The sequence below is a fragment of the Corapipo altera genome, unplaced genomic scaffold, assembly GCF_003945725.1.
Source record: "Corapipo altera isolate COAL_440 unplaced genomic scaffold, ASM394572v1 50, whole genome shotgun sequence".
Classification (NCBI taxonomy): Eukaryota; Metazoa; Chordata; class Aves; order Passeriformes; family Pipridae; genus Corapipo; species Corapipo altera.
The window spans coordinates 8,178,887-8,206,103 of NW_020884889.1; the positions used below are offsets into that span (position 1 = coordinate 8,178,887).

General features: G+C 37.0%; 1 protein-coding gene across 2 annotated transcripts in view; it reads right to left on the reverse strand.

Moving 5' to 3' along the window:
* Positions 1 to 6,776: 6,776 nt before the first annotated feature.
* The window catches only part of EFL1 (elongation factor like GTPase 1), a 70,310-nt gene continuing 49,869 nt past the window's right edge, over positions 6,777 to 27,217 (reverse strand). For both annotated transcript variants that reach the window (XM_027644158.1, XM_027644159.1), the window contains exons 17-20: positions 26,476 to 26,623; positions 22,067 to 23,064; positions 17,349 to 17,533; positions 6,777 to 7,316 (exon numbers count right to left, since the gene is read on the reverse strand). In XM_027644158.1, the coding sequence (XP_027499959.1) occupies positions 7,128 to 7,316; positions 17,349 to 17,533; positions 22,067 to 23,064; positions 26,476 to 26,623 (1,520 nt within the window). In that variant the 3' untranslated portion in view covers positions 6,777 to 7,127. The remainder of the gene's footprint in view (positions 7,317 to 17,348; positions 17,534 to 22,066; positions 23,065 to 26,475; positions 26,624 to 27,217) is intronic.

The following is a 27,217-nucleotide window of genomic DNA, read 5'->3' on the forward strand; positions in this document are numbered from 1 at the left end:
GGCTCAGGCTGTGTTATACCACACCTGCATGGAATGAACTGCAAAGGAAATGCACATCCCCAAGGGAGGCTGGACAAGGGAGCCCATTTCCAAACCAATTCCAGTCCCATGGCTGCACCGAGAGGTGTCCCTGGCAAAGCATGTAAGATTTTCATACTGTTCAGTGGTTCTTTCAACTGCTCAGTAACTTTCTTCACTGAACAATTCCTTCCAAGCTGATGTTTGAGTTGATATCCAGCTTTAACTCTTTTGGCCTCTGTCTTCCTGTCACAGGACACATTCTCTGGGTTAGCACGGCCAATACCAAGGATTGGGGAATGTGGCTCTTTTTTTGATTGTCTAAGAGTGAATCACACATAATATGACATTGCTCAAGTCCAAACTGCTAATATCAATACTAAATCTGTTTGTACACAGAAGCAAGGGAACCTTAGTTACCTCACCTTTCAGACATATTTAGAAGATGCAGCTGTTAGCTATTTTTTTAGTTACCAATGAAGAAATACAGAGTTTCATTCTTTCTGACCAGAGAAATATGTTCCCTGCAAGCTCCCTGCAAGCAAAAGCAGAGGCTCAGCTTGTCAGCCACCAACTCTTCTTTACACAGTTAGGTAACAGTGACACTGTGATGTTAATCACAGTTTTAGTATTTTCTCTTTGGGTTGGAAAATTACACTGATAAGCTCAAGCACAAGTGACAGCTATCAGAAAGCAGGATGGTTACTGTACTTCCCTTTTCTTTTACAAGCCCTTCCAGCTCAGGATAGCAGAGGTTTCTTCAGAATAATTACAGAATTTTCCTACAGCATTCTCTTACTTGAGGAAGAGTAAGCTCTCTAATTTCATGATGCTGGGCCTGCCACCTTCATGAAGCCTGTTGGTCTCAGAACAACATCCCTGCAAAACATACTTCCATTCACTTCCTCAGGCTCCACCTGTCACAGCAGAAGGATGCAACAGAAGCCATAATTCACTGGTAGGTCCTGGCAGAAAGAGATTAAAAAGGTTACTCAGAGCTGCTTTCTGTACAGTCAATGAACTGGTACCCAGGGAATGGCTGCTGCTGGGAATGCACAGCTCCCTTCCACCTGGCTCTGAAATGATGAGTCTGCCACAGTCAAGGGGTTTTTACTGAAACCTACAGGACAGGGACAGAGAGGCTTGTTCCTTCACCCTGTCCTTTGCAGAGGCAAAGCTACACAGAAGGGATGTTCTGTGTAATTACACTCTGCCTGTCAAGGCAGCACATCTTTCATGCAGCACACTTGCACACTATTTATTATTGAACACTTCCAGAGCACAAAGCAATCTCATTATGCAATGAAAGCAGTTCCTATAAAGGCATCTATGCAAGTGTGATGATGTTGGTTTTTTCCACAACATTTTTACATTTCTCTTTCCAGCCTTCCCCTTTCACACCAGCTGCAGTCAAACTGCTCGCTGGCCTTGATGCTTATTATGTTGGATGTGATAGGAACAGACTAGACATTGTTTTAACACAGGAAGGTTAATTTAAAATAACCTTCCTAAGCTGTTCACACTGCAAGACAGCAACATTACAAGGAGAAGACATGGATTCATAAATAGGATCAGCTTTCAGTGCTCAGACCAGTGGCAGCAGCACTTGTCATGAACATTCTGTGCCGAGTCTCCAGGGGAAGAGCAGCTTCAGCTGCCGCTTACACAGCTCCTTCTGTCACTCACTCCATGAAGCAATGCCAGCTTTTTCTACTAAAGAGCCTTTCTCTTGATCTCCTAAAGGTAAATGCTGCCATGACAAGAGATGAAAGACAGAAAATGCTCCATAGCATGCCTGCTACTATATTTCAGCGCCAGCGTGCTCTGGATATATCTTTATCACTGAATAAATAAATCAGACTTTGAAACTAGGTTGATTGCTATAAAATCATCATTTAAAGGAGTTTTAGAAAGTCCTTACAGTCCTTTTTAATTAGTCCTATATATTAGAGGCAATCAGAAACCACTGCTTAATGGTTGTATCACTCCTGCCATGAAAATTTTTGAGGGATTTTTGTTGTCTCAGTCCTTCCTCCTACATGACTGACCTTGACTTTGCATCCTCCCCTTTGAACCAAGCAGGAGTAATATCTCAGAGTATTCAGGCAGTAAGTCTAGCCAAAAAGTTACACTGCCTTCAGATGCAGCAAAGGATTAGGATTCCTGAAGCTGTAATGGACTTTGCCAAGGGCTCCTTAAGCATGATTAAATCTGTCTCTTCATCAAGATCAACCTTCTTACAGGAAGGACAGCATTTAGGCTTGCCTTGCATGGTGGCCATTCCGAACTATTTTTTTGAACCCTATAATGAAAAGACTGCTCAGTGTTCCCTTTTTCAAATGCCATAAAAATATTACACTGAGTCAGAAGGCCAGGGATCATTTTGTACTAACCCCTCTGAAAATCTCATTGCTTACTCCACAGCCAACCTTTAAGATTTAACACTGTGGGCTTTTTCTTCCATTTTAGGCAATTTAAAATCCAGAATTACTGTTTTCATGAGAATATGGCAGAGGGGACAATAAAACACATAACTGTCATGGAGTCATCACTAAAGCCCAAAAGTTTCTTAAGGCTTGTCTCTAACTCTGAGGCCTCTGCTACAGCAAAACAAATGACAAAATACGACAGGGTAGCAGTTTACACTGGCATAAATCATTCAGAAAGCAATTTAATGAGTGATTTATTCATTACCTGGCAATTTATTACAGTATAAAAGAACCATATGAAAAAATTCTGGAAAGAGGTCTCCACAGATGGGGAAAAAAGACAGTACTGAATTGGTGATGATGATCAATCTGCCTCCCATTTGTAATTCCACCTGACAAGACGCAGGTTTTAGCTGTGCTCTGTGGCCACTTCACAAAAAAGGTATTGTAACAGTACTGAATTCCACTCCTTCTCAAGGGGTAGCAAACGTGTGTGAGCATGTTAGAAATGCAGAGCTTAAAAAGACTACAGCTTCTTCTGACAAAAATTTTATTTTTGCTGTCTGGGTAAATTATTATTTATTGTTACCCTTTTATACTAATAGCTTTTCTGGGGGAAAAAATGCATCTAGATATCTCACTGGAGGACACTGAGACATGTCACTTTGTAAAGGTGAAGGACAAGGCTTTTACACAGCTATGAAAAATGGTAACAGGAAAATACTACTAAATTTTGCCTTTTTTTTTTTTTTTTGTTTAAATTCCAGAATCAGCAAGTCTTTACAAAGATAAGCAGTTTCAGTAAAAAGAAGTAAGACGATAATAAAAATATTCCTCTGAAGAATCAGTGGGGTGTTATGGAGTTGCATCCTTGGTAAAATAGGAAATGAAGGAGGAGGGATGAGTAGAGGAGATCAAAGGATAAATTAACAATAAATAAATAAATAAATAAATCTTCTGTAGGAAAACAGCATCTGTTGAAACAGAAAAGTCTCTGCCAAGCAGCCCAAACCACACTACTTCATGGTATCTATTTTTTCCTCCTGTTAGTCATGGTTTGCAGGAGTTTTATAATCATGGAATGATACAGCTGTAAAAAACAATGCCCCCCCAAGCTTTTCAGTTTATTAATGAATATTACAAAAATAAATATTAATTTTTATCTTATCTAATTTTGAGTAGATCCAAACTAGCACAAAACAAGTCAAAAAGCACACACTCACAACAGAGGATATGACTAAGCCACATCAAGTAGATAAGAGACCAAAATTCAGACATACTGCTAAATCAAATTAGTATTTACATGTAAATATTTTATCTAGCATGTAAACTATTAGTCTCAACACTAGTAAGATCAGCTGGGACTACACAGGCAACTCATGTTAACACTGTATTTTCCTCCTCAGGGCTGTACTGAAGCAGCACATCAGAGATACTGCAAATTTAAGGATTAAAACTGCAAACTGGCGAAGAACAGCACAATAAGAAAAGTAAACACTTTTTATCATTTTACTGACATATCTATGCAGGGTTTAAAATAAGAGATTCTCTTCAAGGAACAACTTCAGAACATTTTACGAATACCAAAGGGCTACATGCCAACATTATAACAGGTACTAAAAGACCTTATCCCTATAAGGGGACATGTGTAGGGTATCCTCTACTTGATGCAATGAAGAAAATTATACTCCCTTGCCTAGCTTCAACTCTTAGGTTTTCACAGGCAGTCTGGTATGAACAAGAATCAAAATGAATCATAAGCTATGTGAGAATTCAAACTATGTATTAAAAAAAATGGTGCTGACAAAATAATCCAGCTCATTCACATCCTCTCCTCCACATGCTCTTCTATTTCTGCTTCCAAAGGAAACTAGGAAGAAGCACAGAAAAGTTCACACAGCATTCTGAACCAAACTGGAGTTAGAAAAGAGAAACCCTAAGAGAAGAAGCAAAACCTTCACATACCTTGTCTAAAGAATTTAGGTTGATATGATCTGGGCCAGGAGAAAACTCACCTGAGTTTCCAATTCGAGTTCTGCTGCCAAGTCACGGTGTGGGAGGTTTTAAGCTTCTAGTCCCATCTGTAAATGGTACTTGTCTGGCACTAGGTTTATTTAAATGAAAAAACGTTTCAGACAGATATATTTGAGGAAGCCCTCTCTAATCAAGAGTGCTGTTTTGCTCCCAGAATTTTCAAGTAAAGCGTATTTACTTCCTGTGTGAATTATGACAAGAAAATTGACATCCAGTTTCTCATTTATACTGGAGACACTCCCCTGCCCCAGTATGTAGAAACAAAGAACAAGCAAACACTTAGCAAAGCTGAGGTTCTTTCATCCTTTTGGATCTCAGTTAGTTGCACAACCAGGTGACTCCTTGCACACACAAAACAGTTTTTCTCAGGCTTGACAGTAAATCAGGCCAGGTCTGGCTGTACCAAACTCATTAGTTTACGGTTCCCTTTTAATAAGGCTGCCTGAAAGATCAACCAAAGATCCCTTAAGCAGGACTACAGAATTTTCCCGCCCACAGCTTTTAGTGAGAGGAATCCTGTTGCTTAGCTGCCATCTACTGAAAAGCCTGTCTTGACTCACCTCTTCCTCTTATGCTTTTGGAAGGACTGCTCAGAAGTTGCCTGGTACTTGAACTGTGCTGCTCACAACCTTCCTACAGACTTATTATTACAGCTTTCTGCACAGATTTATAGCCAAACATCACACACAGAAAAGCAGAGGGTTCAACCACGCACTCTGAGGAATGCAAAGGACAGTTATAATTGTGATTGCTTAACCAACTCCAAATTGTTAAAGACAAGTTTCAACTCAAAACAATGCCCATGTGGAGGTGAAGAATTTTGCCAGGACCCCTCTGGTATCAAAGCAAGTATTCAATCTAATTAAGCATTCCAGAATCACAGACAAAGCTACTCTTCCATGCTCTACGTTTATCAGAAGAACAGTGCACAGTTCCAAGGTTGCATGTTTCTCTGGTTTTGTTAGCGTGGCAGGTGACTTTATGAGCAAGTGACACATTTTATTTCCCACAGAATAAGCTTCCAAATGGGTGTCTCAAACAAGAAGAGTTAGTTCTTAAGGTTAGTAGGGAGTCAAGAGATTGTATTCAGACCTAACATGTTTTAGCCCATTTAGTACATGTTTAGTATATTTGTTTGCTTGAGTATTTCATAAATATAATCTTAAAAGGAAACATTTCCACAAGGAAAGCAAACAAGCTGGAAAAGAAAAGCCTATTATTTAAAATAAAAGTTAACCATTCAAAATCATTCTGCTTGTGAAACAAGTAACACTTTTCTTTCCCATAAGAAGCAAAACCGATGTGAGTAAATTCTCCCTGCTGCATTAACTGACACACAGAGAATAATTATTCAGGAAGACCAGGCAGGTGCTAAAGGAGTACAAGGCAATCACAAATTAAAGGAATGGTTATATTCTGGAAAGAAAAGAACAACCTATTTGCATGGTTATCTGAAACAGAACTTTTTGCAATTAGCAAAGACAAGAGGTAGCATAAAAGACAAGAGTTGGCACAAAATTTAAGGACTTATTTCCAATTCATTTAGCTAATATCTGAACCTCTTGAAGGACACCTATCTATTCAGCCTTAACTTGCTAGAAATCTTGTTCTTTCCTTTTACAAATCTAAGCAGCCAAATGAGAAGATAATCCATGCATCATATTTATCTATCAGGAGTTGGACTTCGATGACCCTTGTGGGTCCTTCCAACTCAGGATATTCCATGATTCTGTGATCTCCTATCCAAGGTTTCCACTTTTCTTAACTAAAACTTACCCCCTGTGGGGACTTTTTTTCCTGTTAGTCTTGGTCTGAATCATTTTGGAGCCTTCTGCATCTTAGACACCTGCTAACAGCAAGATATTTTATACATTTTTGCAAGTGTCCCTTTTCACTGAATTCAAAACAACAGAGTGAATGGGCAGAATTTCTCAAAGAGTCTAAACACACACACAGGACTGGCAGAAGTAGCTGCGTGTCTAGTTCAGAGACAGCAGCTCCCACTTTAGGATAATCCTATGAAATTTTAATAAGATGAGTTTGAAGGAAGGAAAAAAGAAAAATCTTGCTTGGTTTTTTACAGGGCTTAAGTCTTCCACATGTGCTATTTTTGACCTTTGAATTAAAGAAGGTATGTTACTGCTTTAGGTTAACTGCTTACATGAGGAACAGAGTAAAACAAACAGTTTAGAAACTCCTAATAGGCTTAGAACTATTTGCATACAGGTAGCTATGGGAAGTATTGGTGAGAGACAAATACATTACAGAAATCAATTTAAAAAAGAGTCAAAACCATTAAATTCAGTGCATAGTTTATTTGCAACAAGCTAACTAACCAGCTCTAACTATAACTACACATGATAAATCAGAAAGAAACAAATTAAATTTGGAGTTCCTAATCCTTGTGACAAGAGGTTCAATTGGGCAGCAAATTTTAAAAATTTATACCAACTGCCTATATTTTATTTTAATAAATAAACTATTTTCTCTGTATAAAAGTTGGAAAGGCTTAAGTTTATTAAAACATAAGCCACAGATATAGCATGTAAGAAAAATGGTGTCAAAGAACGAAGTCCAGATGAAATTTTGAATCTGCTGCATAGAAAATAATCCAGCTGAGTCAGGAGAGAAAGGAGGCAGACACAGCTACTTATTTCTGCTGAGAGTTCTTTGCTTTTCAGCATGCTCCACAATTTTTTCTTCTACATACAGTCCCTTTCTCTTTCTTACTGCATTCATGTACTTGCGGGCCTGGTTCTCCGAGTCTGCCTTTTCCCCAAAGTGCAAATATTCTTCCTCGGTCGTTGGTACCCAGAATGGGTCACTTGAAATGATCTATAAAAAGAAACAAACAAAAAAAATAAAACAGTACAAAAGTTTATTAGTATAATGTCAGGTAATCAATTGCTAAAGTAGAGAAATATGAAAGTAGAGCAGATAAAGTTTTCTGGAAAGTCTGCAATCAGCTATTTAAGCAGAAAAGAGTTAAGACACACTATGTAGCACTTGTCCTAAGAAGCCCACGATAACTTTTCAAATTCAGTCACAATTACCTGCATAGAATTTTTTTCTAAAAGCAATTTTAATTGTCAGTCAGCAAACAGCGCCAAATAACATTCAGAAAAGCCTCAATTTTCATTAAGGAACTTCGAATATTATCTCATGATGGTTTTATTAGAATTTAGGAGAACTGAAGGTTTCTGCTCATTTCTGTGCCCTATGTTCTTCAATCCCAATCCTGAGCTGGACAGATGGTTTAAAAATCACTGTTTCTGGTTCTAACATATTTAGCAGAGTTGTTCTTACAGCTTATTAGCCCTCATCTAGAAGAGATTTTAGATCTAATATGATCACAGAATGATTGCACACAATAATTGGATCATTACCCCAGTTCATCTTATATATCCCACACTTCTCCGACTACCACAGAGAGTATTTGCAAAGATCTAATTATCTTACAAGTCTTTAAAGTTTTTTCTCATTTCATTCTACATAACAAGGCTACAAAATTTTTAATTCCCCAAGTCAGAAGAGATATTTACCCTCTACCTTTGGACTATGTAAATTTCACAAAATTTCTAGGCTTATGGTAACTAGCTAACCAAAGGTAACAATTTAATCTCTTACTGTTAGTGACTCTCATATTACTTTCAGAAGTTTTAGTTTTACAAGCAAGTATTTTAAGACCTAAAGAAGTAAGGGCTCTCCCTCCCACCCCAAATCTAAGCTCCTAAGAATCCACCTCAGTTCTACCCATATGTATAATTGCTGCAGGCACCAGAAATTATTCCTAAGTCATTAAGAGTGATCATCAAGTCTTAAGCACATAGAACATGCACGTATAATCAAATCTGGAAAATGCTCCCTAGAAACTGATGTCTGGGTGTCCAACCAAAATTACACAGCCTTACAGTCCTGAGATTTAACTTTTCTTCCCATCAGAGGACAAATAACAACAGAGCAGAGTAAAAAATCACTGTAGTTAATGAGCACTAAGGAAATCAGAGAGAAATAACAAGATCACTTTCCAAGAACCCTAAAAATGAACACCAGGGAGGGATGGAATTAACCATATTTTGTTATACAGGTTCTACTGTAAATTTCAAAAATACTTATTTTACTTCACTGTAAATTTCCTCAAAAGATACAGTTACAAGTAACACATTTTTACTACAAAAAATAAAGATAATACTCTATCCATTTCTTAAACAAAATCCTCATGGAAAAAAGAGTGCAGACAAGTATTAGTTACTGCAAGAATTATGATAGTTACAACAATAATTCAGTATATTACTCTATAATAATTTCCAAAAATTAGCACTAGCACTAATAACTAGAGAACAAATAACAAGTAGAGAACAAATTTCCCTAAACTACCAATTTTAGCTGAATGTTATATATCTTTTCTACTACTACAACCTTTCTCTTCTGACAAATCCTTTCCATTGCCATATGATATTTCAACCCAAGCAAAATTTCCTAAAGCTTAACTTACACAAACTAACAAGAAGAGAAATTAAAAACTGATGACTTAAGATGGCCATTTTTCCCAAGAAACATCAACAATTTTGAGTCCTAATTTAACACCTCATCTTAAATAACACCTAACACAACCAAACCAATTACATTTTCAGGGGAGTTAAGAGAATGACTATGGCAGATGTCTAGTTTGTATTAGGTAACACTGAAGGTTCAATCCTGCAAAAATAGTATGTAAAGCTAAACCAAAAAAAAAACAGTTCTAGTTTGTCACAGCTAAGCACATACATAGTCCTGTTAAATTAAGTGGGTATTACTTGTGCTGAAAGTGACAGCCAATCTCAATTATTTATGTGGGAAATAACTATGCACTGGGTTGTCTGGCTGAAAACCAAAAGCAAGTAGAGCTCAGAAATAAACAGTACGAAACTTAGCTTTCCAAATTTTTCTATGTTTATTTTTAACATAAACGTAGAGACTGTCTAACCACAGAAGAATCTGCCTGAGTCATACCCATTCTGGAATCTTGCACAGGGCCTTATAACCAATGCTTAGAAACTTAAAGGTGATTCTTTGACAGCTTACACCAATAAAAAAAGAATGCTCCCCACTTTCTGAGACTTTGAAAGTTTTACCATTATTTTATGCCTTAGAAACAGAGAAAAAGGGCAGTGAGGATTGCCTGTTGACTGAATGAAGTTGTGGTGATGCTCATCCTGAACATCTTAATAATGTAAAGCTACCAGGGACTTCACTGTTCATGATCTGCTTAAACAGCTGAACAAACAAAAATTTCAAAGTCCGAGAACACATGAAAAAGAAAAGATAACTCATGCTCAATGGATTTTTTCCAGACTGTACTACTGAGAGCGGTCATACAGCTAAAACTATGATAACTTAAAGGGTTGTTACTATCCCCTTTGATGAATTTTTTTTTACATTAGCAAGAAATGTAACACCCAGAAATCATGCCCAGAGAGAAACAGTGAAACAGCAGTTCTTGAAGAATGAATACAACAGAGGAGTCCAAAAGTATACAAAATTCAACTTACAGATCTCATCTACCTGTAAATATTTAGATACTGCAGTGATGGATGCTTAAGAAAATCCCCAGGTTTGACAGACTGGCTCTTTCAATAATTGATGAAAGACTTGCTCTACTGAAGTTTTGCCCTGAATACTTCTTTCACTGATAATAATTCTTTATCCTTCAACAGGCCTCAGGAAAGTCAGCATAACAGGAGGCTCAAATTTATGTACTGGCTACTAATAAGTAGCCAGCAAGGGTAAACCTGCAAACTTACTGCAGCACAGGGCTACGGAATCCTGAGTGAACCCTGTACTGCTACATGATGCACAGCTGCTCTGGGAAGAGGTTAATTAGGTTCCAAAAACTACCTCAGGAGCTAGTTTTGCTTCTCAACCTGTTTAAATAATTCAGCCACTACACACTGCTCCTAGAGCAACATCTGGTGGCATCAGAAATTTCTGTTAGAGGACCATGGCTACCTAAATGGTGCAGACACACTGCAAAAGGTGAGTTATTCAGCACATGTGTTACCACACCCTGGTAAGTAATGAGAAAGAGGAAGCCAGATCAGCTGAGTCAGCTGGAATCTGGGGCACCAGCTGTGCATCTCCTTTAAGAAGTCACTGTAACCCTAAATTGAGTACACAGAGGTGCTACTGCCACAGAGACACAAAAATAAGTAGGAAGTTTTCTTTTTTAAAAGTTCTGATTCTCTAAGTGAAGGTGAGGACACAAACTAGACTGTTCCCCTTTATTCACATCATATTAATGTATCAAAGCAAATGCTCATAGCAGGTGGCATCCATCAGTCCCCATGCTCTGTTAATACAGTGCAAGCAAGCAAAAGGAAGAAAACGTTTCCCTATAACGCTCCCAAAGCATTGCCATCAACTTCCTTACAACAGGGACTGTCACAATGGTGGATCTGGGCTTCCTGGAATCAGAGCTGAGAACCTTTTTAGGCCCTGAGCTATTGTTTGTATTCATGGGAACCACACAGGGATGGCTCTGGAATTTGTGACAGAAATTGAGTTTTTGCCTGGATAAAGTCCTAAATGATTAATTAGATTCTAAATGGATCAATCCTTCTGGAATATGATGTAGTTATTTCACAGACAGCATTTACTCTGGATCCCAAAAGATCCACAGGATCAAAGCAGAAAAGATGTTCAGAAACACTATGTTGTATGTCACTTTAAATTTATTTAGATTTTTCCATACACTAATTTTTCAGATACAATTTGTTCAAACTGTGACTTAAAATCAAAAAAACCCAGTCAAATGCATTCTGAAGTGTGTCCCATCACTTAGTCAGAACTATGAGCCCATTCTAGGTATAAATGAAACAGTTTATAATGTAGTCAGCTGGGATTAGGTATTCCAACAGAAGTGAATGCATTACTTAAAACACTGTAAGTGAAGGGTATTCTTGAGAAAAAGAAATCATTCTAAAGCAAGATGTTTCATTAAATATCACTATTCAAACCAACACACCCAAACAATGAAGTCTCATAAGACTTGTTCAGTAACAGCATGCAGAGCAGCTCAGGCAAAACAGATGTCACTTTTTTTCAGCCTAACAGCTACACATTAATTATTCAAGCAATAAATGCTTGTATCTTTGTCAGAGACATAATCTGAATACCTGTAATAACCAATCAATAAAAATAGAAATACTACGAGCATACTATGTTAATACTGAAAGATGACAGTGTGTACTAATCCTGCAAATGATTATGTAAGCTAATCAAGCTTGTCAATAAGACATGAGTTAGAGCAGATCACTTGCACTTCAAGAGGACTTGGAATTTTAAGCCTTAACTTGAGGATGATTTATTATTTGCATTTCAGTGTCACCCAGATGGCTCCAATACTGATCCTGGTCCCATTGTCTAGTGCATTTCACAAAATGATGGTATGAAACAGTCTCTGCCTAAGGCAGCCTAATTATGCAAAACAAGGTTGAGAGAAGCATCAAAAGCAAACAGAAGGGATCTGCCTAGTTCATCCAAAAGGTCAGGCAGATCTGGGAACACGGCCATGTTCCTAGTAGCATTTCCCCTACTGGTCCTTACTGCCTGATGAAGACAGAAAATTTCTTCGGAGCCAAATATCATCAATGTGCAAAATGCTTTAGTTGGACGATGAATAGAAAGAGCAGAGCAACACTGTCTGATGGAGATTTTAAGATCAGCAAGCAACATTATGGCCTTTGTGAACTACTTAATAAGAAATCCCAAGAAACACTAGAGTCAGTACCACCAGCAGCCCTCAGCACACCAGGATAAACCTTATGCCAGAAATTCCTTTAAAAAAAATAATTCAAAACTATTATGCACAATTTCAAAGATGATACAGGTGTCAGTGTATCAGAATCCCTTCCACCTTTGAAAACTTGATGTAAGAATGATACTTCAAGAGCATTTGCAGCTCCAGTGGTGTCCATCACCTACTAACGACACAGACTCTGCAACTTTAAAAGGTACAGATGATATAAATGTATGGAATGCCTGAAGCAGCCCGGAAAACAAAAATGTTCATGTAAACTTACTTTCAGGTAGAATAGCAGAGGTTTATGTGAATAGCAGAACTTTGCAGAGGTTTATGTGAATAGTTACCTGCTGTTTTTCCAAAACAGCATATGTAATGTGCTGGGTAATGCTGTACAAGTGCTTCTGCACTGAGCACAGACAAATGCAAGGCCATTTGGATACAGGCAGTGTGCTTCCAGAACAGAGAATACCCTCCATGTATGTGTTAGGAGTGTAGATTCCCTACAGGGAAAATGAGCCTCTGAAAGTATCACATAATTTGGAGCTACCATTCACAATATATAAGGGGGACTGCCAAGGCCTTAAAATGCCCTGCCAGACACAAGAACTTCTCTTACAAGAAATAATATAATAATGAACACTTACACAGTTATAAAATAAACTCATACAAGTTTATTTTGGCTCAAGAGCATCATCCTTGTTTGTGTCTCAATGAGCTAAGTTTTAGCCTTGACTTCAGTCAGTAGCTGCAAACAGGAATTTGGTAACTGGAAATAAAAAAAGGAGACGTGGCTCTACTGCTGCATTTTTTCCTATTACTTAAGAAACATGTATTGAGAAAGAGAATTAAAGCCACACCGCTAGCACTTTTATTTACTGCTTCAATTAGCTTCAAATGTCCTTGCCAATACAATGAGCTTCTCATATTTGAAAGGTTCCAGGTTACTCCTAGAATTCATTTATGTGCCTGAACTGTCACTGGCACAATAATGCATGCAAAGTTACAGTTCAAAGCTAGAGTAGACTCACAGATTCTTCGAGTCTCTCTCATTACTTTAGCCTGCTTCCTGTTCAATTCAAGCCTAACAATCTCATCCAGCAACTTCTATATTAAGCCTCATCTTCCAAGTTGTAAAATGACGTATAATTTGAAAAGAAAGAATTCAAATTCAGAATATAAGACTTCCAGATTCAGAATGCCTCCTCACATTCTTAGCAATTACTACATGCAGTCCTTCTCTTTCTGTTTCTCCAGACTCCTGATAGACACTATTCTTCTTAGAAGGGATAACGAAAAAGAATTCTGATTAAACACGTTTGCACGAAGCTCACTCATGCCCCCCCAAGAATAAAAGTGTGTCTAACAGCTAATCATTATGTAATTTAAGAGATATGAATTAACAGAAATACTGTACATTTCACAACCTTACAACTAGTAGAAAATTCAATCAGCATCTGTATAGAGCCACATGCACTATATTTTTACTTATAACACAGATTTCCCAAATGGGATTAGAGTTCCATTATTCTAAGCATTGTGCAACCATAAATATCTTCTTGTTTAGAGAACCTTATGATTAAGGTAAAATGACATGACTAAAAGATTGAACTGCAAAGAACAGAGACAACAAAGGAAACAGGCTCAAACAAAAACATATACTAACTGAAGGTGTATTACTAATTCAAGGATTACAAAAAAAAAAAAGTAGTTCATAATTATCCTGAAGTTAAACATTTTAAACTAACAATTCAGAAGAAAGCTGATATTGAAATCTATGAAAATACTGCCAAGTAAACCCAACACACCTAACATTTGCCTAGGCTTATTATAGAGGAAAATGCCTAACTTTAAAAATTAATTTGTGTAAGCTGGGACCAAACTGAAAGCTCCCACTAATGGTTACTTGGTGCTGTCCTCTACTAGCAGGAATAAATTATATAAGCATGCCAGAAGAAACTAATAAAGAAGGAGTATGTGACAAGATAGACCTCGATACATGTATTGCTCTGTCCCCTGGGGCTGGAGCCATCTGAACTATACAAAATACGTTCATTAACTGAAGGGAAAAAAAAGGTAATATCATTTCCACAGAGACCAAAATGGCTTCATTTAAATGTAGGCTCTGTCATTGACCTTCCTGTGTTTAGAGTCTACAAATCATGTTAATGAAATATAATAAAAGAGTCAATTTAAGCCTTAATTCTTTAAATGTACTCTATGTATGGGATGTCCATGAGATTAAGTGTTTAAAAGTTCAAAAATCCAAAAAAGCATCTACTTCACTAAGTGTAAAATGGGGTTAAACAACATGTTAGAAGGAATCTGTGTAGACAAATGCATGTCCCAGGTACTCAGCTAATGAGGTGAGCACACTGAGAAAACACCACTAACACAGAATTAATTCCAAATGTCATGGAAAGGTTTGGATATCATGCAATTAAAGCAGCAGCTATACCCTGGCAGAACACAATGCAGAACAAAACCAAGCAGCTACTGCATTTTCTTCCCATTTTTAACACTAAGGAAAAAATACTTTAAGATTACACAGTTCACATCATATCTCACACAGTGATAAATTAAGTAACAGGGATTCAAATAAAATGCTGGTGTTTATCATTTATATACATATACCATTATAATTCATCACTAAGGTGGCAATGTCAAAGTCATGCCTAACATCTGATGACACTTGACAGAGTTTTTTATTTGAGGGTTTTCTTTTGTGCAGAATAGAGAGAGAAAAATAAACAGGATCTGAGACACAAACCATTTCTCATGGCTTCCCTGTCATGCCACCACTAGAGATTCTGAAAATTGTATTTATTTAGCAATTCTGCTGATCATGGGAGAGTAACATCCACTCCTTCTGCCACCACTGCACAGAGCCAACATTACTAGCAGCTTAGTAAAAGGCTTATTTTGTCACAAAAATATGTTAGCATGGCCTTCAGTGAGACAAAAAATCCCAACACTCCTGACTGGTAGATTTGCCAGGTGGAGAGGTGACTGGCTTACACAATAATTTTTCCTACTACATTTTAACATACGAGCTGCAATTATAATCTCTCCTCAGGGTCAATTCTAGAAAATGTTGCTAGTTGTTCAAATCTCCCTTTCCCATGCATATCTATAATTACATGTGAACATTCTCTTATGTGAAGTTCATAACATCTGAGAGTGAACACACAGGGTTTGTGGTGGAAGGGAAGGCCAAGAGACACGGGGTTTGCATTTTACCTTAGTGTTGGAGCACAGCAGCTACAACCCTAAAGAAGCTGGCACAGAACAGTGGTTAGCTGGAATTATCATCCTTCTGACTGATATTTCTTTAGGGCACTGATGTCAGGGGCCACTCAGACAAAAGACCAGTTAAGCCACAAAACCTCACCAGTTGCACTTCAGATGAGAACATCCAAACTGACAAGACTGCCGTATGCAATACTGCCAACACTCACTGGTTAAGGTATCTGACCTGTAACTGCCTTACACCGAGATCCCTATATTCAAAAGCTGTAGTTTGGCAATTTTTTATGTGTATACCATCTATGGAGGGTTGTCCTTTTTTTTTCCTTTTTGCATTCTGTGTAGCTGGTTTTCTCCTCTGTGGTTCTCTGTGAAGTCAAACTTAATTACAAATGAAATTAATCAGCACTGAGGGAGGAGAGGCAAGTCCCTGGTCCCTGCATCTTTTAACACCAGGAAGGTACCACTGCTAAAGAAGATACTTTTCCAAGTGTACTGTTTCAAGGATTCCCAAATCTTTTGTTAGCCCATGGCTGGTTTGCAGAGGTCCTCCTTTTTCACTGGTATCCACATAAAATTCCTGAGGGAGTTACAACAATTACTAACAAAGAAGTACTGTTAGTGGAGCATTTAATTGATACTACCTACCAAGACAATTTAGCTACAGAAACTGAGGAAGAACCCACACCATGTGAAAAACCAGCACATATTTCAGAAAGAAACAGTGGTGAGCAGTCCATAGCTGGCAACTTCATGAAGTATTACTGACCTTAAAAATCTGTGGTTGGTTGTACTCAGAGACTTGACATTTGAGGTAACAAAATAAATCAGAAGATGAAACAAACAAAGAGAAAGACTTCTTATCCATTTACAAAAGTTCCTACTGGCTTCTAACATCAAATAAAGGAACACCTGACTAAAACAAACAAACGAAAAAACCCCCAGGCAAACCCAGGAAAATCTAGACTTAATAGTTAATTTAAAAAATTTAATGTGAAAAGTTTATACTGACTCTTGCCCTTGAACCCATTTTTAGCTCCTTCAGTGGAGTCTTTTGAGGAGCCCTACAATGCATGTGGTTTGTCTTAAAGAAGGAACTCAGACTTACAGCTTCTTCTATTTCTCCTTGAAGACCTACTGTCCACATCATAGGAACAAACTACAGTGCACTTTCAGCTGTTGACACTCCTCATCTGCTTTCCCACTTGCATGTTAAAATCCTTTAAACCTTCACATTTACCTCTTCATTTAAGTTACAAAGATGACCAAAGGGAATGATTCTGAGGACACTTCCACTTACTATCGGCACACTTAATTTTAAGAGAATGAAATCTATCCCCTTTGCCTTTAAGTATGAAAATATATGTTGATTTGGAATATATAAGGACAAAAAAAATATCTAAGTGCCTGCTAACCCCTAAAAGGTTAACTTTCATGTGCATTATATTTATTGATACATTTTCTGTTAGTGGTAGGTTGGGGTTGTTTTGTGGCTTTGGGATTTTTCCCACTCCCAAAGAAGTTCACCAGAGAACTCATGAAAAAAGGCACATAAAATTCAGTAAAACACACTTATGAAGAATCAGTTTCAATTATGAAGGACTTACTTTCAACTGAAATAAAAAAAGCATTCCGTCTAAACAAAATGTAAATACAGTTGTGAACAGTATATCCTTAAAAAGAAGGAAGACTAACATAAGGATACATTTTTCCTCTTCATTTCAAAAAAGAATTAATCAAATGCCTTGACCAAAACTTAACCTTTTCCGCTTATTATTCCAGTCTGCCACATCTACAGGAAATAGATCACCAAAACAGATGGAGTGAATAGATATTTTTACCTCCCAGTGGCTGAACACCAGCTGTGGACTCGCCAGGCCACTGGTTCTCTTCCTGATTTCATCAGCAAAACCAAAGCTTTCTGCTACTGGCAGGACAGCCTTAATAATAAACACATCCGTCCCCTCTTTCATCTCCTCTTGTAACACTCTGCCTTCTCTCTTGGACAGGACAGCATACACACGACCTGCAAAGACAGAATTCTGATGAGCTTACCAGCGCATTTATATTCTGCATCGTGAAGTACATAAATACTTGTTCAGGAAGCTTCAGCATTAAGTAAAATTAAGCACAACTTCTTTGGCTAAAATTCTTCCTTGTAAGTGGATCAATTAAGCAGATCCATTAAATTCAAACAACTGACATAATCTGCCAGAACAATGTAAAGAACCATATGAGTAACGTTTAATACATTATGATTAATGTATAAATCCACAGAGGTACATTTTACACAATCATATGACTGATTTTAAAAGGCACTTTGTCAGATTACGTGCCTAACTTGCTTTATTTCTCACAACCAAAATATTTGAGAGTCATTACGACGAAATATTACTCTCTTTCAGGAATTGTATCTTAGCTACCTTTAGAAATTTGTTTGGATTACCATATCACTGAAAACTACCTTATCTGAAATACTATATATTTATTATGTTTAATGTGTTCAATTAGTTTTTTAATTAATGCAGTCTTAAGTTAGTAATGGATAATTTCAATCCTCTTTCCCAAATTAATACTCAATCCATTGAAATACAGTGTATATATCATGAAAGTAGTTGTGAAAATGTCCATGCTTGACAAAAAAGTAGGCAATAAATTTTTAAATCAGTTATGCTAACTTATGATTAAGTATTCTACAGACAAAAACTAACAAATACATTTGTGTTGATCAAGATAAAAAGATCAAGGTAAAAAGATCAAGAAAACCTACACACTGAAAAAATGGTTTAGGAATGCCCACATTTATGGACGTGAACAGTTAATAAGTATTAGATCTACAAATTAACTTTAAGAGTACCTTGCTGTGAAGAACAAGTTAATAACAATTTCTAAGAGGTTCAAATATATTATATTGCACTGAAAAAACATGAATACATACTGCTACCTTTTGAATAGTTGGGCAAAACTGACTCTTACTGGAAATAATTAGAAATATACATTACTTTGTAATAACTGCCACCTATTCTGATTTGACAGAAAGGTATCATTAAATACTACAGCCACATGCACTGATTTGCATATATATTGAGGAAATGTTGGAGTGGGTTTATTGCCCTTATTTTTAAAATACAGAATCTGGTCCTTTTTCAGGAAATTCAGCACAGGCACACAGTACAATTAAATCTTTCTGTCAGATGCAAGGAATGAAGCATCAATTCAGCAGCAAACATTTCAGAGTTTTCAGTTCTCTAATAAAATGTGGATTGAAGTGCTCTTCCTATTATCACTGATAATTTTATCTGCTCATGCCCTTACCAGGACCTCCTCACTGTCCCTCTGACTGAACTTCACCTTTACTGTGCACAATTGTCTTCTTAATGTTCATGAGAAAATTGAGGAAATACTTAAGAGTCTACATTTAAAATCACAAAAAGATTAATGCATTCTGAAGATAAGGCACTGACCTTGCCAGGCATGGTACAGCCTTGGTTAACATAATTAAGCAATTTCAAGTCTATGGAAATTTCAGAGAGTCCAAAATATTCTCAGATATGAAAGGGTCAGTTCTCAGCACAGCTCACAATTCAGTAACTGCTTTAAAATGCAAGTTTAAACGATTCAAAAGAGTATCATATCACGGTCACTGTACATATACTGTGTATGTAACACACAGTATATATTAAAGGCAATTTGCTAAAGCAAGTAAGTTCAAAACCAGTTTATAGGTTATTTTACTGTTTTTAGTAGGACGTAGCAAACTTTCCACACATATTTAATAAGCAAAGCACACATTCTGGCCATAATTCACTGAAGATTATTCCTTGATGCCAGAAGACAATTTATAGCTTTAGTAAATGTTTTTCAGCTATATGTATTTGATCCCAGTGGTCTGGAGTGTTGGCTCAATCAATGGTGTCACAAAGAACCTATATAAGGGCTTCAGTTTTACCACTACGGGCAGACTGCATTATACTGAAGAAATATTGGTTCTACTCCAATTAGTTTAATGGATTTAGAAGCATCAGTCACCAAGGAATACTGTAAGGTCTTATTCAAAACAGTTCAAACAGTTTTTTTGAAACCACAACAGTGCTTCAAAAACAGCTTCATGGTCCTGCAACATACAGAAGTCTGTGCATAATGGACTCACTTCCATTATGTGTTAAGTCCAGCTCCTTGAAATATCCAGTTCCTGTTCACTGCTTTACTGAAGGATACTTTAAGTAAGTGAAAAAAATAAAGCTTCCTACTGGACAGAAAGACTTGGAAGGAAACAGTATCACTATGTGCAAGAGCCAGGGGTCACCATAAACTTTGCAAACAGGGAAGAAGGAGCTGCTCTTCTGTTTTGGATCTGCATGTCTTCATTCACACAACTCAGTCAGAGATAATACTATGAATTGATCTAAAATTTTAATAACTTAATTTAAAAAAAAAATCACATTAAGGAATACTATCAAAATCCAAAAACTAAAGCTGCAACAGAGACCGGTCAAGTCCTGTCCCAACTATGTTTCACTGACACTTTTAAAATGAAAAGGCTGTCTACCTTTCAGTATCCAGAACACAAGAAAGAAAGAAGAGTTCAAAAGGTAGGAATATCAGCAGGCAAAAGCTAATAACAATAATTAAATGTGATACCAGTTCAGAACATTCTTCAGCTTTTGAGACTTTACACAGAACTTCCGTAAAGCAGGACTGTGCATAAAAATGGATTTTTCTAGTGAAATAACTGTAGGAATGAGATGTTCAAAGTATATCAAACAGCAGGTGTATGCAGGGCCCAAATCTAAACCCAAGGTCCATTATACTGGACATGTATAAGCTTTTAACACATCCCTGTGTTCCGCTCTCCTTGTTCCTCTCCTCAGTTCCAGTTCAGAAAAGTCTGATGGAAAAAGCTTTATATACTGAAAACTCTCCCAGAAGCATCTTAGAAACAAGCAGATCAATATGAAGACATATTAAACTTCACTGGGTATCAGTGTATGGAATGCCAAGGGGAAGAATAAAGTTACAAAAGCCAGTGGTTTCTCACATGTCAACTGCCAAGCCTGACTGGACAGCAGGCATGCTTTTCACTTCCCCTAATGAGGATGCAATTTATTAGCTTAAATTTCCATAATAATAATTAAACTCATGAATTTGTAATGAACCAAGTGCATGTCCATGGCTATTACCCCACAACTCACATTCATTAGATTGGACTAATTTGCTTGCATGTCTGAGTCCTAAATTACACTCATTAAAAATATATATATATGCATTATAAAGCCATGCTTCCATTTGGGTTTATGGCACAATTGATGAGCCAATGCATCTTAACTCCCTGACTGCAAATAATCATGCTTTTTGGGCAGTGTGTATTTTGGAAAACAGCAATTTATATATACAGGGTTTTTGTGGTTTCAAAATCGATATCTTCCTTATAGCCTGATGTAGAGATAACATGTAACACTACAAAGTCTAGTTTTGACAGGCATTCTTACATGCTAGAAAAGATAGTTTAAAATGCCAAAGTTCTATGTCACAGTAAGTTGCGTTTAAGGGAATGTGTTAATAAGCTCACCACAGGATGAGCATCACCACAGGATGGCCAGTACTGCCAGAAAAGAACAGGATCATGTATCTGTACAAAACAATTGCTCACTCAAAGGCATTTGTTTTCATTACGTACAATTTTAAATTTTGCTCTCTGGACTGCTATCATTATGCTTGAGTTATGCTAAGATTTTTTACAACAAGTAATCAAATATTTTATTATTGTATATGGGATATGCTATAATTTCTGTCATGATTAGTACCATCAAAGTAAATTTGCCAATAGCTTAAATGCAATGGAGGTTAGTTTTTAAAAAAATCTTTGTGCATTGGATTGGATTCAGCGTGCAAGCAACTCCCATGGAACACTCCAAGAACAACTGTTAGGGTAAGTTAAGTGGTGTTGTAAGTAGGTCATAAAAACAAGTTTAAGTAGGTGTAAGTGGTAAGGTAATATAAGTGACACAATTTGGTATGCACTGGGTTTGCGAAGTGATCTACTTGCATACCAGAAGGATACAGATGCTACTTAAGAAAAACCAAAATTACCAACTGGACTGTAACAATAATTTAATGTCCCTTTTCCTGATTTTATATTATTTATTATATTAACTCAACACATGTTGACATGGCATAAGATTCTGCACTCACTTTACAAACAGGACAGATTTCCCATCTCTTCATGGAGTTAATGATTAAACATATGGGCAATATTTATATTCATGGTTACTGAAGTTGATATTATGAAAACTCCATAAAAAGGCAACATTTGTATCTTACACTTCCAAAAAGGTATAGCATTGCTATTCATGCATATGTTTCAGACAAGCAAGAATGCTAAATTTTCATTCAGAACAGTATAAATACTACAGGCTTTAGAAAGTCACTGAAGAACTGTAAAAAACTTTTGACAAAGCTTTTAATCAAGTTATACTTTCTGATTTGGTCTCATTGATAAAACCTCAGCTTGGAACTCAGAAAGCAAATCCTTGACAAAGGTTTAATTTCTCGGTCTTACCCAACACTTCTGCAGTAGCCATGATTTCACACGTGTACATTGCTGCCATAAGTCTCTGGGGTTTCGCCTGCAACGCGTAACGACAGGCTTCCTTCATGGTGGCAATCAGCTGTCCAGAGAAGGGACCATAACAATCTGCAAGTGACAACTCTCCCTTGGGTTTACTAATTTTCTCAGGTGATTCTGTACCACTTTGATTCCTGTCCTGGTGTTCATTTGCACCATGACCTTCATCAGTGCTTCCTAGAGTATTATCTTCATTTTGTTGATGTTCTGTGGCATCATTTTCCCCTGAATCCTGCCTACTAGTTGACAGCATATCTCCAACTTTATTTATTTCCCATTTTTCCACTATAAAACAAACACCCATGAGGGGTTCTTCACACATGGGACCTGAAAGTGTAGCCAGCTGAAATCCACTTACTATGCTGTTGTCAAAGTCTCTGTATTTACTTACTTCTTTCACAGTGTTCCCAAGGCACTGCCACACAGACCTTTTATAGCCCTCAAAATTATATAACAAAATATTAGGCCCACACTTCCGTGGTCCAAATGACCAGATCTGATCAACAGCATTTCTCCACTTTCTTCCCTGCAGATTTTTCTCCAACTTTTGTTTAAATTCTGTGATTCTATCGAGAGTCTTCTGACTTATCTCATGGGTTTTTTTATCTTCATTCAGAGATGTGTTGAGTTGCTCCATAGTTCGAATTAAGTCACTGTTTTCTTCAAGAAGTCGAGTTACCTCCTCAGGAAGTGGCATTGCTCTTACACTGAGAGTAGCTTGTTTATTTGGAGTAGATATCGTAACAAGCCCATCTGAATCAACCTGAACTCCTTCAGGAATTTTATTTTGGTCCTCTTTTGTTTGGTGTATGACAGCAACTTTCTGCTGTTTTCCTATCTCCTCATTCACCATGTCGACTTTTGGAGGTCTTGTGATTGTCTCTCGGAACGGTATAATAGGTGCTGATACACTGATCTGTACCTTTGCAAACCTGTAAAACAAAGTTTAAAAATTAGTTTTCAAATTCTGAAAATATTTGTAAACCTGCGGGAGGTAGGGCAATGGCCTTAACATGGAACAGATGTTCATGAATAAATGTGATTGCAACACAGACTACCAGATAATGCATTTCAAACTCAAATTTTATGTACTTCAAAAAAGAAGCATTGCCTCTTACGTCTTCAAAAATATTTGGAAAGGAACTGAAGAAAATAAAAGCAAAAGCATTGCTCTGCCTCTTCGTAAATCACAGCTTCACCCACGTCTTGGAAACTATGTGCTGCTGTTCTCTGCCCTCAAAAGAAATACAACAGAACTAGAAAAACATTGAGAATAAAGATAATCAAAGGGACACGAGCACCAGCAGCCTTCAGATGCTTAAAGAGTACAACAGAGGGTGCAAAATTACCAGGGGCACAGGGAAGGCTCATTAGGATTAACTGACAGCCAAAATACGAAAGACCCTCAACTGCAATCGACAGAGGCCCAGGAAAGCATCACAGTTACTCTGATTTTACTCCTCCCAAACTGTGGTGGGCCACACTGCTGCAGACATGCTACTGAGCAACATGGACACTTGATTTCAACCAGTACATCTCCTCATGCAGTTGAGATGCCCCAAGAAGATGAAGGACTGGGTAAGCTGAACAGAGGTAACCCAGATCTGTCAACCCAGTAAAAGTACTCTATCTTCAGCCAGGAGCACTTGGAGAGCTGATACTCCCATTTTTTCAGTACTCCTGGCACAGCAACAAGCACAAAGTTAACAGAAATATTTTTGTCTTTTTGGTCTGATAACCACTGTTACAAAAGTTTCATGATAAAAAGTGATGCTTTAAAGTGAGGTGAAACATTTTAGGCATGTCAAATGTTATGAGTGATGGCAAGAAGAAAAGGAAGAATTATTTATTACATTTATCTGACAGACTCAAAGTTCAGAGTTGTGTATCCTTCTAAACCACTCAATTTCTGAGCAGATTCATTAAATGACAACAAAAGGACTAAGAAAAATTTTTTATGTCCTGGTAAATCTTGACAGAGCGATAAAAAAAGTTGCAGAGAAAAAGCAAATACAATTGTAAGGTTTATTTCCATGGGAATCAAAACCAGGAGAACTGTCCTTTTTGCAGTTCTTCCAGGCACTTGCATTATACCAAAAACACAAACAGAAGACCCTCACATGCAACCACTACCTTAATTCTCTCTGTTTCTCATTCTGAACAGAGTAATTTAATCCCCTTGTGCTTAGTATTTGCAGTGCTCTCTAAAAATTTCTATTGTAAAAAGTAAAAAATAAATGTTCAAAGTTACAAGGTCTAATTTCTTACTAATTGGGAAGACGAGCTAATTGGGAAGAAAAAAGAAAAACAAATTTAGCAAAATTAAGCAGAACACACATATTTAATCATTTAGATAAACACAGATGACTGATCTTTTAGTTGTTTCCATGTCTCTCCACATCTTTGACAATAAGTATCACTTGAACATAATTTTTTAAATACACACTGGGAAAGCTAAAATTAAGTATGTACTTTTGAACAAGTCTGATTAAAATCTTGACAAAGACAATACAATGTAGTTTGAATTCAGCAGAACCCTCAGCTGTAATTAGTCGAAAAACATCAACTCTGCAAAACCCAGTTGATGCAATTATGGTAGATGATAACATCAGAATTCTGCACCACTACTTCAGGTGTGACTTAAACTATTTTGAATAACCTTCCCCGATATTTTGGGCAAAAAACTTGTGGATCACATTTTAAGGTCATCTTATGCTGCCTCAATCCCTAGTTCACAATTTGCTATTCCAAATTATGCAAGCTTAGAAGAATTTAAACATAAGTACAGACACACAGAGAGCTAATACAGTTCACACTTCAGAGCACAATTTTTCCTCTTCGTGCTTTAATAGTTAACTAGTACAAGTTTACCACTGTCAGAATTTACATGGAATCCATGAGGAATGGAGCAAGACAGGGATCCCATTGTGGGCTTTTCCTTTTAGAAAATGGGGAGAGAAGGAAGGGACAACTCTCGTCCCACAAGCCAGTACGTGAGGGATGGCAGCTGAGAGATGCCAAATCCTCAGGGATGACTTGATAGAGCATGAGCCAGTAAACACACTTGTTCCCAGCTCCTTTTGGGAGATGGTGCCCAAGTGAGAAAAACAGGCATCAGTGTCAGGCAGGACAATGGTGGGAGCTCTGCTGGTTTGTGTTTGCAGGTGTTTCTTGGTTTTGCTGACAATCCCTCAAGCACAGAGTGTTTTTAGGCTTCGATAGTTTAGAACACTGACAACATTTTCTTGAGGAATACAGCTAAAGGACACAAAGTGGTCACTTCTGACAGTTTATCATTCTCTTAAAAGCCAAATTAGATGACAACTCATAAAAACCCCAAAGTTATGCACATAAAACCAAAGGTTAGGAATGTAAATATAGGGACTGCTACTAGCTCCTCACTACAGTCCTATTTCCCTGTCATGTAGCTACTATTTTAGGATTTTTTTCCAAATTTAGACCGTTGCCAAGAAGAAAGGCATTTATACAGTCTTGCTATGCAAACTGCAGCTTAAGACAGGCACAATCAGTTTTGCTTTAACACATTACGTTTAAGTAGGGTGTATTAATAAATAATACTATGTTTTTAGAAGTGGTAAAAATGTGTTGCACTAAGTTGTAATGAGGATAAACATTAACACATACTTCCAATTTTACAACTTCCATAGGAAATTACTATTCTCTGATATTAACCTGAAATGAGTATGAGTACAGTAACATCAACACTCAACAATACATCATCAGGTTTGCTTCTTGGTTTAGAACGAAAATGACAGTGGCAGAAACACCAGGAATGTTTTATGAAATGAACTTATAGGAAAAGATTGTTTCAGACAACTGTTCTTCTATCATTTGAAGAAACAGAGTATACTAAATATATGCACATATGCTTGCAAAAAATATTGCTCATGAATGAGAACAGATTAACATTTGAAAAAAATAATAAATGAGAAGAGAAAACGAATGGGATAGAATGTGCACATAAAATTTTAATCTTGGTGATTTCTAATTTTTGAGAGGTCATTTACAAGACATGATGCCTCTCAGTTTTTATTTTGTACAAACACCACATTACATTCTTAACTGGACTCCTAAAACTACTGCAATTTATAATTCTAGAAAGTGCCCAAAAGATAAGATGTATAGAAGTGATAAGCTGGTGGCTTCTACCTCACTGTAGATAATTTTACAGCTACACAAAGGTACATTTATGACCCAATGGTAAAAACTGCTGGTGGTAAAGCTCTATTTTGCCAGAATATAAATCAAGATATTCATCTGACAGAGAAATACAACAGCCATCTACTGAACCAAAAATATTTCTTCCTACTTGCCCCTCTAACCTTTCTCTCAGGTCATCCAAGCAACGCTGAAGATGAACTTCTCCTGCTGTCACCAGCACATGTTCTCCTGTCTCCTGGATTAAAACCTGCACACAAGGATCAGCTTGGTTTAAAAGCTTCATCCCTCTGACCAGCTGAGGCATCTCACCTGGCAAAATAAGATACTATTAACAAAGTAATACTGGATAAGGAATACTTGAAATAGGATAGACTTACAACGAGAAATAGTAAAACTCATTTCTGTGGAAGTCTAAACACACACACTTATTTTAGGAATATTCAAAAACCTTCAGAGAGGCAAATTTCTGCTTATGAGTCACAGAGTGGTAGGGTTTAAGAGCAGTAACTGAAAACATAAGCTGTACTCAGAATTTGTCACCAACAATTTAGATACTGATGATGCAATCCACACTTAAATGGGTTGCACATTTTTTGTTTGTGCAGCTTTACAACACGTTCAGTATAACAAGCCAGCTATTGACTGTAACTGTGCTATGTTGCTTCCTATATACAATTAATTTCAGATACAGCTCATAAACAGTTCACAACCAATAAAGCCCCCTGAATTTTATTGATATGAAGTGATTAAAAAATTCAAGACTTCACTCATCATTTTCACAAATTATCAAATTATAACCTTTCTTATTTATTACAGCTGTTTAATGTCATCTTTCAGTAAATTATTGTATTTCCTTACAATCTTTCACGACCAAGTGTAGCAACCTCTAAATTGCTAATGCTG